The sequence below is a fragment of the Typha latifolia genome, chromosome 7 (assembly GCF_019914945.1).
Source record: "Typha latifolia isolate L0001 chromosome 7, TyphaL0001v2, whole genome shotgun sequence".
NCBI lineage: Eukaryota > Viridiplantae > Streptophyta > Magnoliopsida > Poales > Typhaceae > Typha > Typha latifolia.
Window position 1 is genome coordinate 1,902,342 of NC_133092.1, and position 10,115 is coordinate 1,912,456.

Here is a 10,115-nt window from a genome sequence, read left to right on the forward strand (position 1 = left end):
TATATTATAGCAGCATTCTAAAATGCAGTTCTAAGTTTTTATGTAATTTTTTAATGTATATTTTCTCTCTCCTCTCTCGTATAAAAAATGGAAAATAGTTTTTATTTTTTATTTTTTAAATATATACATTTAAATCTCACTCACTTCTATGTTGCTCTTAATCCAAGTATTATTCTTCAATGTTACAAGTTTAGGACGTCTTATTTCTTATTACATTTTAAAAAAATATTTTGCCACGGAACTCTCTTATTCAACTAAGTACTTTAACATTTGATATTAAATATCTTAACGTTCATTTTAATTAATTCAATATATTTTCTCAACTTTAATAAGAAAATGGTACATATCATATTAGTAGAGACAATAATACAGTATGCACATTTTTATTCTTTGAAGGGAAGAATGAAGTGCCTGTGCCTGTGTAAATTATGGTTTTTTTTTTCCATAGGGTGATAAATTTACTAATTTTAAGATGTTATAATTTTGATTTATAAACTATAAAAAAAGATATTTTATAAAGCCTCACTACCGAGCCCAACGGGTGCACGAGATATAATTAAGACCGTACCTAAATTATAAAGAACCATCGGTCAGCTAATTACAACTTATTTACGATCAACACATTATAAAGTAATGTATCTTTATAGCTCGTATAAAAATAAAATTTTTGAAGTCGCCGAAAACAATGTAAGAGCCAACAAAAGATCACCTTAGATGAACCCTCACCGGATTAGAGGGAAGGTGAGATAGCAAGGTTGAACATCCAAAGAAATGCCACAAGGTAAGTATGGTGGAACTGATGATTGAGACATAGTAATTCTAGCGAACGTGGCATGCTAGTGAGAATAGAGTAGGCAATAAAAAAGTGACGACTAGCAAAATATCAAATTAGGATCAATCCACAATAATAAAGCAAGTCTCTGGCAACCTAGGACCGACTCAACTCGAATCACCTGAGACAAAGGGCGGCGAAGTTGAGACTCTACCTTTGACTATGTTGTTGGTCAACCACTAGTAATAAGGACCGGAGGTGAGGAGAGGCAAAGACGGTGACAAGGAGAGGTTAGGGTGGAGTGAGCATTTTTAGAGTGGTAATAACAGAGGGAGAGACGATATCAAGGAAAGAAAGAAAGAAGAAAAAAAGAAAAAGAAAATAGGAGAGCACAAAAAAGAAGTGAAAGGACTCTCAAAGAGCTAGATGAGCTAGAGGGGAGAAGAAGAGGGAGCGACGGCAGCAAAGAAAATTTCCAATAGAGGAGAGTAAGGAGGAGGTGCCGAACCCCGGCAAGGTAAATGATGGTTATTAGCTAAGTTATATAGTCAATCACAAATATTCAGTAAATCAGCAATAAATTCCCTGCTTATCTTAGCCAAAACCATCAAGAGTATCCAACTAGAATATAGCATAATGGACGGTGCGACGCAACCCACGGTTTTGAGAACAGTTCCAAATTTCGATCCTTTTGACTACGAAACAAGTCCAGAGTTTTATTATATTTTATAATAACAAAGCAATCTCAATCGACAGTGGCAATTTCGTGACTCCGCAGTAAACACAAGGGTCTCAACTTCTTAAGTCGGCCAACTCGGACGCTTCGAGGACGCTCGAAAAAAAGTTCGCTCTTTTATTGCTTCTCTGTGTTCCAAAAAATAATTTTCATTTTATTTTCTCCGATTAATCTCCTCTGGCAGGAAGAAGATGGCGTTCGAAAAGATCAAGGTCGCGAATCCGATCGTCGAGATGGACGGTGAGCAAAACCCCTAGTTTTGATCTCTGACTCGCAGCAGTTTTTTTATGCTAATTAATTGCCGTATTTGGGTTTAGATTGGGTGTGATTTCGAAGTGGTTCGTTAAACAATTTTTTTTTTTTTTTGGTGTGTGCTTCGTACGGTAATATAAATGATCAATTTCTTCGCCTTATCAATGTGTGTATCAAAAGTTTTTAAGAGCTCCGTCAAAGCTTGTATTTTCTTTTATTTTTCGTTTTGTTTTTTGTTTGAATTCTTCAGACCTTTCGTCTGTTACCTTTGTTTCAGTAAATAGATATTAAGATGCTTGTTTCAAATTTAGACCCGATAGATCAGATGTGCAATGATGTTACTTGCTGTCGGGGAGAATAAATTACGGCAATACAATTCAAATAGGAACGATTTCTGTACGAATCTTTTGAAAGAAGTCTTTGCGTTCTTTGTAGCTTTGTTTATTGTCGGTGAATCTATTGCACGTCATTTAGATACTGTGAATAGAGATGATATTCTACCTTGCTGAGGAACTTCCCTTTGATTCTCCCCTTGCCTATGTCAACATAATCTTGGAAGGGAAAAGTGATTTGCCAAAAGGAGATTTTGTTGACAGTAAATCTATCTACAACTGATCTGATAAAATGAATTCCTAAGCAGTCGTCACAAATGTCATGTTAGATTTGTTAAAGGTCTCTGCAGTAAATATTCTAGGCACTCAGAAAACTTTGGAGCTATGTCATGTTCCCTTTAAATTACAAAAATTCAGATAGTGTTTTAGTTCATTTCATTGATTTGTGTATTCATCTGATATTCATTGCTCGTGTCATTGTTAAACTGCTATTGGCATCTGTTCTTTTGTTCTTTGGCACAGGTGATGAAATGACTCGAGTTATTTGGAAATCTATCAAAGATAAGGTGAATCAGGGCTTTTATCTTTGCAACTACTTCCAGAACTTTTCTTGCTTCATTTTTCTTGTTTGTAGATATTTCCTCCTTTCTTTTATTTCTTTTATTTCTTTTATTTCAATATAATATGACAAAATTTCTCCTTTGTTATGTGTTTCATTGTATCAAATTTCTAAATGCAAGAGTTGATGACGCTGCAGCTTATTTTCCCTTTCCTGGACTTGGACATAAAGTACTTTGACCTAGGTCTTCCTAATCGTGATGCTACAGAGGACAGAGTTACAGTAGAAAGTGCAGAAGCTACTCTTAAGTGAGGACATCATCTGATCAAATTTCTGGTCTTTATAATTTTCTTCTGGTTACATTTTCTCTTTATTGTTGGAAGATCCTGTGTTTTGTATCTATACCAATATGCGATATGATAATTCTTTAATTCTTTTGATTATTTCTCCATGTATCGGTATTGCAAAATTTGACGATCTTTCTATGTAATCCTCTCAGCTGCATTCTATTAAGTGTTAATGCTAATGAGTGCTATAATGGAAGTTATGTTATCTGATATACACATTGAAATGGCTAGTTACAAGACTTTCTCTTTGCATCCAGCGTCAGGGCTGCTATTTCCTTATAATATTAATCTAATTTCTTGATTTGCCACTTAATTGGTTGGACATGTATCCTAGATTATTTCGTTATGTTGTTGCTATATTGTTTTCTAACCTTAAACTCATTTTCTTCCGTTTGCAGATATAATGTTGCAATAAAATGTGCAACTATTACTCCAGGTATAGTTGAACTGATGGGAACAGGTGTTTTTACATATATGGTTTGTAGTATTGCACTTCAGATATTCTTCTTGACTGAATTTAGATCTGTTTCTTCTATCATGGTTAACAGATGAAGCTCGCGTGAAGGAATTTAATTTAAAATCCATGTGGAAGAGTCCGAATGGGACAATAAGAAATATCTTGAATGGTATAATTTCTTTACCTTTTAGATTATCAGGTCATAAAGTATTCATTTTATGCTCTTTCACATTTTTCCTCCTTCAGGAACTGTTTTCAGAGAACCAATCATCTGCAAGAACATTCCACGACTTGTAACAGGTAGTGGAGAAGGGACATGCTATATTTGCAATACCTTCTTATTCCCTATCTTTTATTATCTTTTGTACTTACAGGATGGACAAAGCCCATATGCATTGGAAGGCATGCTTTTGGTGATCAGTACCGAGCAACCGATACTGTTATTAAAGGGCCTGGAAAGCTTAAGTTAGTATTTGGTAGGTAAATTCTTAATTTGATATTAATCATTTTTATGGTTATCCAAATTTCTAGTATAAGTTGTTGTGGTGGCTGGTGCAGAGGTGCTTGATGCTTAAGTGGCTATCTTTTTTCTTTATTTAATTATAAGAGTTGTACGGAATTGGGGTGGGGGTGGGGGGGGGGGGTGGGGGATTGCATCTGGAATTGAGGTGTCTCTAGTTGCAACTTGGTATTTTGCTAGTGGATTAGGGGTGCAGGGGCCACACAAGCTCCAACCAGGAGACCTATGTATATGTTTCTGCTGCACTATGTAGTAATAATTAGGGCAACAACTGTATCAATCAAGGAAAGAATTAATACAATGATTGTGATTCCTTGTTTTTTGGTAGCTATATTACATTTTGTTTGTCAATAAATCATTCTTGTGGTCCTGTTTTTTTTAGAGGGAAAAGAAGAAAATGTTGAGTTAGAGGTGTTCAATTTTAAAGGTGCTGGTGGAGTGGCCTTGTCTATGTATAATACGGATGAGGTATAGCCAAACATCTAAACTTATGATCTTTTAATCTGAATCAGAGCCTTTATAAATTTATCTTTGGATTTTTTTGCATGTAAAGTCTATTCGTGCTTTTGCTGATTCTTCAATGAATACTGCATACCAAAAAAGGTGGCCGCTTTATCTTAGCACCAAAAATACTATCCTCAAAAAGTATGACGGGAGGTATGTGGTTTTTCTTGTTTCAGCGCCATTCATCGAACTCACAATCTACTGCAAACTAAGCCATTTCATCTGGTGCCATGTAGCTAAATATACTTATTCTTCAAATTTCCCACAATCGTTGTATTTTCAATGTAATTCTGTACTGTAGGTTCAAGGACATATTCCAAGAGGTTTACGAAACAGGATGGCAAGCCAAGTTTGAGGCTGCAGGAATATGGTGCACTATTCGACTTATATAATTACTATGTTATTTATTCCACTATTGTCTATTTGTCAACATGCTTTTGAGTTTTGATTTGGGCAGGTATGAACATCGACTTATTGACGATATGGTTGCCTATGCTTTAAAGAGTGAAGGTGGTTATGTGTGGGCTTGCAAGAACTATGATGGAGATGTGCAGAGTGATTTCTTAGCTCAAGGTATTTTTTTTCAATTTTTATTACCTAAATCTTATATTGCATACAATGTGAGCATGTTTATAAAATGATGTTGGTAAACTACTTGTTACAGTGCATTTGTTAATCACTCCTTATTTTTCTCTATTTCTGTAGGTTTCGGTTCACTTGGATTAATGACATCAGTGCTGGTATGTATACCTTTGATTGATCTGCAATGCCTGTTGTCCTCATTTATCTCAGTTACATAAGATTGCTGCTACAATTAGTATATTAAATTAGGATGCTTCAGGTACACCTTTAGCTGTTACAGAAGAATTCAGTAGCCACTAAATATCTTGTATTTTGTATTCTGTAGGTGTGCCCTGATGGAAAAACTATTGAAGCAGAAGCTGCACATGGTACAGTTACGCGACATTACCGAGTTCACCAAAGGGGAGGAGAGACTAGTACTAATAGCATTGCTTCAATCTTTGCTTGGTCAAGAGGGCTTGCACATAGGTGTGTGTAAATAAACGATTTCTTTTGGGTGAGAAAGATAAATCTTTCATGGCAGAGCCTAAATGAACACAGTAGTGCAATGCATAATTTTCTGATTGTGGAAAACAGTGAATTTTGTGATATTATGATCCTTTATGTTCATCCTGATCGTTGCTTGTAAACTTCATATCGTGACTTAATTCTGTTTCAACGTATTGATCTATAGCAATCATTTGAGTCCTATTATTTGGTCTATGTTAAATGTTTCGAGGAATCGGGACTTCAATGAATCCCTTATATTGAAGGTACTGATCCCCTTATGTTAAATACCTGAACAGGGCAAAGCTTGATGGCAATGATAGACTACTTGATTTCACCGGGAAACTGGAAGCTTCTTGTGTAGGAGTGGTGGAGACCGGAAAGATGACCAAAGATCTTGCCCTCCTCATTCATGGATTCAAGTACTCACAGAGGACACTAATTCTCTAGATGATCGATATATTTTGTCTTTTATTTAAAGTGAGAATATAACTCCAACTATCATCTGCAGGGTTAAGCGAGAACATTACCTGAACACTGAAGAATTTATCGATGCTGTCGCAGGGGAGCTAAGAGCAAGACTCTTTAGAAAATCAAAGTTGTAAAAGTTGCGATCAGACGTGGTATATCTCCTAAACCTGGTTAGCTAAGCTTATTTCTAAAATTTTGAATAAGGTAGCTTAAATGGATTTAAAAAAATTATGGTGTTTAGTTATATCGGTTTAATGGTATCATGGTAACAGTTGATATTATATAAAAAACAATAAATTAGGTGATATTTTGTGAAATGACTAAAGTATATATTTTTTTAACAGTGAATGAATGAGAGGAGAGGAGAGGGGAGAGAGAGAGAGAGGGAGAGAAATATTGAAAATGATAGTTAATGGAAGAAAAACCTACTTAAATAGGTTGGTCTAAAATAGTTTTGAGATAAACTACAGTTCTCACCAACCTCTTCTCACGATCTGTTCTTTGAAAGCTGTCATTTGATTCAGGATCATTGCGGTATTTGCTCTCTGCTGACTGTGTACATAACATTGCAGATCTGAATAAGTTGGAGGTGCAGAGAGAAAGACTCCAACATCCCCAAACGCGGAGTCGTCAGATCTTTGATGATAAAAGAAAAGAGGAATTCTGTGTATTATTTGGGGAATAAAACTATTCATAGTTTTTATTGGATTTTATCTATATATTATCTTGAATAAGAATGCGCGTTCTGTAACCAATGCTTGTGCATATTTAATAAATTTTTTTTGGGCCCTCAGATTTGATATTATATTTTATATTTATAATAAAATTTGTGTTAAAGAGTGGCTGCTCTATTTCTATTTTTTTTTGTGTATCAAATTATATTGATAAATTTATGGAGATTAATAAATTATTGTTGTCTATAAATGGCTTGTTCTCTCTGATCAGGTTTACTGAGCAATTCATCAAACACGTTGTTGCATAATTACACTTCTTTTTCTATATCGACCACCCGTAATTGGTTGCATTTGACCTATCCACAGGCTTTTCTTCAGTAGCACAATAAGCATGTCCTATTAAAGTAGACGACTTTATTTACTTTTTGGTAATTACAGTTATATCTTTGGATTTAATCATATTCATAAAGAAAATGATGGACAATAACGAAATATAACTCAAATTTGGTGAACATAATTAATTACATGGACCTACGGATGGAAGCAAATTTTTTGTTTCCCAATATCTCTCCACAGACGAATTTGGAACCACCCACCAGTTGAGCCCTCGACCAGAAGTCTCAGTCCTCTTACGAGATCCAGAAAGTAATGGATAAAAGTGAGAATTATGAATAGAATCAATCCAAAGCTAGAAGAAACCAACCACTCTACTTCCACGCCATGTCCTATTCCTCTTCTTCTGCTGCTTTCCCTCGTCTCCTACCTTGGCCCTCTTCTTCTACTTGTCGCTCTAGAAGGTCACAACTTTTATATATATCCCTTAAACCCAAAAGACCCAGAAGCGGAATCACTTGTTTGAGGCTTGGAGTGGAGGAAATTTCGGAGCTTGCCCATAACAAGGTAAGGATAACCTGACTCACCACTTGGGTCTCGTTCTTGGGACCAAATTGAGAAGAAAAATCTCTTCTGTTTGGTTGGTAATTTGGTTTGTTTCCAGGTTCTGATAGCATCCACTCTCGCTTCTGCCATTGGGCAGCTCTCGAAGCCACTGACTTCGGCTATTGGGGGAAAGGGCATCGATTGGAGGGCGGCAGTTCGGTCGGGAGGAATGCCTTCAACCCATTCCGCCGTAAGATTAGTTTCTTCTCGTGGTTTTCTTATCCACTTACCTTATAAGTTGACGTACTTGAGGCTAAGGACATGTCTTTTGTTCAAATGAATTGTTTCCCTCTTCTGGTTATTATTTAATTTTCAGCAATGAACTCTTTATTCATAGTGCTTTCAAACTGCTATTTATTTTTCAGAGTGTTGTAGCTGCTGCAACTTTACTAGGTCTTGAAAGGTGAGTGAAATATTGCTTTCCCTAAATTATGTCGCTAAGAACCGGTACTTGCAACCTATGCTGATCTATATATGTTTGGTATAAAGAACAATGCTTTGTCATTTACCTTCTGGTTGCCAAAAGTAATTCATATTCATCTATTGGTCTGTAGAAACTCTTTGTTGGATGTTAGCAGTGGTTTGATCTTCATATAACCTGGTTGATTCTGGAGTGCAGGGGATTCTCGGACTCGATTTTTGGCATGTCTGTTGTCTTTGCTGCAATCGTTATGTATGATGCTCAGGTTTGAATGATTTTGTTTGACCCATCTCCATGGCATTATGCTATTTATTAAACTAGCATTTGTTTGTTTCATGCGATAACCTAGAAAATTAGCTCTCTAATAGGCAAGAATTAGATAAAGTGATAAACCACCATTTCTCTGGGTTCAAGGTACATATTTAACTGATTATATTTGTGAATGTATATATGGAAACATATACTTTTATGCATACCACATATACATGTATATACATGGACATTCTTTTAATCGGAACTGAAATTTTTTTTTTATTATAACATCAATGTGAATTACTTATGATAGAGTAAACTTTAGGTTCAGTTTGAGGACCATGTAGCAGTCAGTCTCCACGAATTTGCTGTCTGCTTTATATGTGATATTTTTACAATCCAACCCCACAAGGACGGCATGTGTTGTCAGCCTGAGCATTTCATATCCTTCCCAACGCATGCCCTTCTCTTTGTTCAGTCTCTCCTATTTTCACTACTATACAAAGCCGCTCTTTTTACTGGCATTCTCATGTGTTAATGACCATGCTTATACCATCTCATGTGTCATCCAGCTTTCCTCGCATGGTAGCATAGACATGGTAAAGGAATGCAGTTATACTGCTTTTACTGGTTCTAACAATGTTAAAGGTTTTGCATGTTTGGGGAATAATGGACAGTCTGATAAATAGAATGTGGGAGCAAAATGGTAAATATGACATTGTGCCAGTGGTCAAACACTAAACTCTGCTTGCGACATAAGCTAATTTTAGTTCTGAAATTAATATCTGATGTATAATGCTGATGACCCTTTCGGACGGTGGCAGGATGCACTATTAACTAGTTCTCTGGTATCTTCCTTTCCATTTTTCCCTAGCCTATCTAGGATTTCGGATCTTCTTGGCAAATTGCTTGCTTGGCCTTTTAGCAACCCATTTGAGACTTCGGTTAGTGACAAACTCAAAAACTTTTTTGTCTAGGCTGCGCTGCAGTAACTGAAATTACATTTCTTGGTGTAATCATATCTTTTATTTCGAGAAATCATGTTAACGGATTATATCCTTATATAAACTTTATTGTCTCGTCAACCTCAGGGAGTTAGAAAAGAAGTGGGTTACCATGCACAGTTTCTTAACATGATGTTGAGTCTCCAAGAGAAGCCCGCTCTTCATTGGGACCAAGATGATGCAACTCAGTCTACGCCTGGAGTTTCCTCCATCAATTCTGAGGAAACTGCTCCCCTAATTTCTGTGCCCCAGAAGGCAAATATGTATGGCTCCGATGCAGATTCTTATTCATTGTGTAGTAACGGAATTACATCCAGAAAATTGAGTGCAACACAGAGCTTTAGAAATGATGTCGTGGAACCAGTAGAGAATGCCTATAGATTTCACAAGCCATTGAACGAATTTGTTGGCCACACAAGGCTTCAGGTTATAGTAGGTGCACTACTGGGTTTCGTCGTCAGTTTAGTTATTGATATTGCATTGTAACTTTCAACTGTTAGCATTCTTATGCTCAACAATATATAGCCAATTGATTTTGTGATAACATAGTCACTTCTCTTCTATGCTCTACCATTTACAAATAATGTAATCTTTCCCTCATCTTCTTGTAGTGCTTCTTCGCTTTTTATCAATGATGATCGAGGCACCCAGTTGGAAAAGTTTGTAATCTTTTTCATTTGTTACAGAAATTAACTCTTCGAATTAATTGGTTGGTATAGTCTTTTTTCATATACTATAGTTCCTGGATAAGTTTAAATCTCAAAACCAATCCGTACTTATTGAAGCTCAAGGGTCAAATAGAAAAAC

The 10,115-nt window shown here is 36.0% G+C and overlaps 2 protein-coding genes across 3 annotated transcripts; both read left to right on the top strand.

Annotated features, from left to right (window-relative positions):
- The first annotated feature begins 1,490 nt into the window (after window positions 1–1,490).
- LOC140793067 (isocitrate dehydrogenase [NADP]-like) lies at window positions 1,491–6,857 on the top strand. 2 transcript variants are annotated; one of them, XM_073144421.1, is made up of 17 exons: window positions 1,491–1,615; window positions 1,693–1,748; window positions 2,615–2,658; window positions 2,850–2,959; window positions 3,397–3,434; window positions 3,547–3,624; window positions 3,702–3,755; window positions 3,830–3,931; window positions 4,358–4,443; window positions 4,529–4,632; window positions 4,781–4,849; window positions 4,937–5,052; window positions 5,185–5,219; window positions 5,387–5,529; window positions 5,847–5,969; window positions 6,059–6,170; window positions 6,591–6,857. In XM_073144421.1, the coding sequence occupies exons 2-16, from the start codon at window positions 1,700–1,702 to the stop codon at window positions 6,150–6,152; spliced, it is 1,245 nt and encodes a 414-aa protein (XP_073000522.1). In that variant the 5' UTR covers window positions 1,491–1,615; window positions 1,693–1,699; the 3' UTR covers window positions 6,153–6,170; window positions 6,591–6,857. The 2 variants fall into 2 exon arrangements, with proteins under 2 accessions (XP_073000522.1, XP_073000521.1); XM_073144420.1 differs by having other exon boundaries at window positions 1,560–1,748.
- A 374-nt stretch (window positions 6,858–7,231) lies between these two features.
- Window positions 7,232–9,908, top strand: LOC140793068 (uncharacterized). Its single transcript, XM_073144422.1, has 5 exons — window positions 7,232–7,592; window positions 7,690–7,821; window positions 7,997–8,034; window positions 8,251–8,312; window positions 9,391–9,908. Exons 1-5 carry the CDS (start codon window positions 7,413–7,415, stop codon window positions 9,792–9,794), a joined length of 816 nt encoding a protein of 271 aa, XP_073000523.1. The 5' UTR covers window positions 7,232–7,412; the 3' UTR covers window positions 9,795–9,908.
- The last annotated feature ends 207 nt before the right edge of the window (window positions 9,909–10,115 follow it).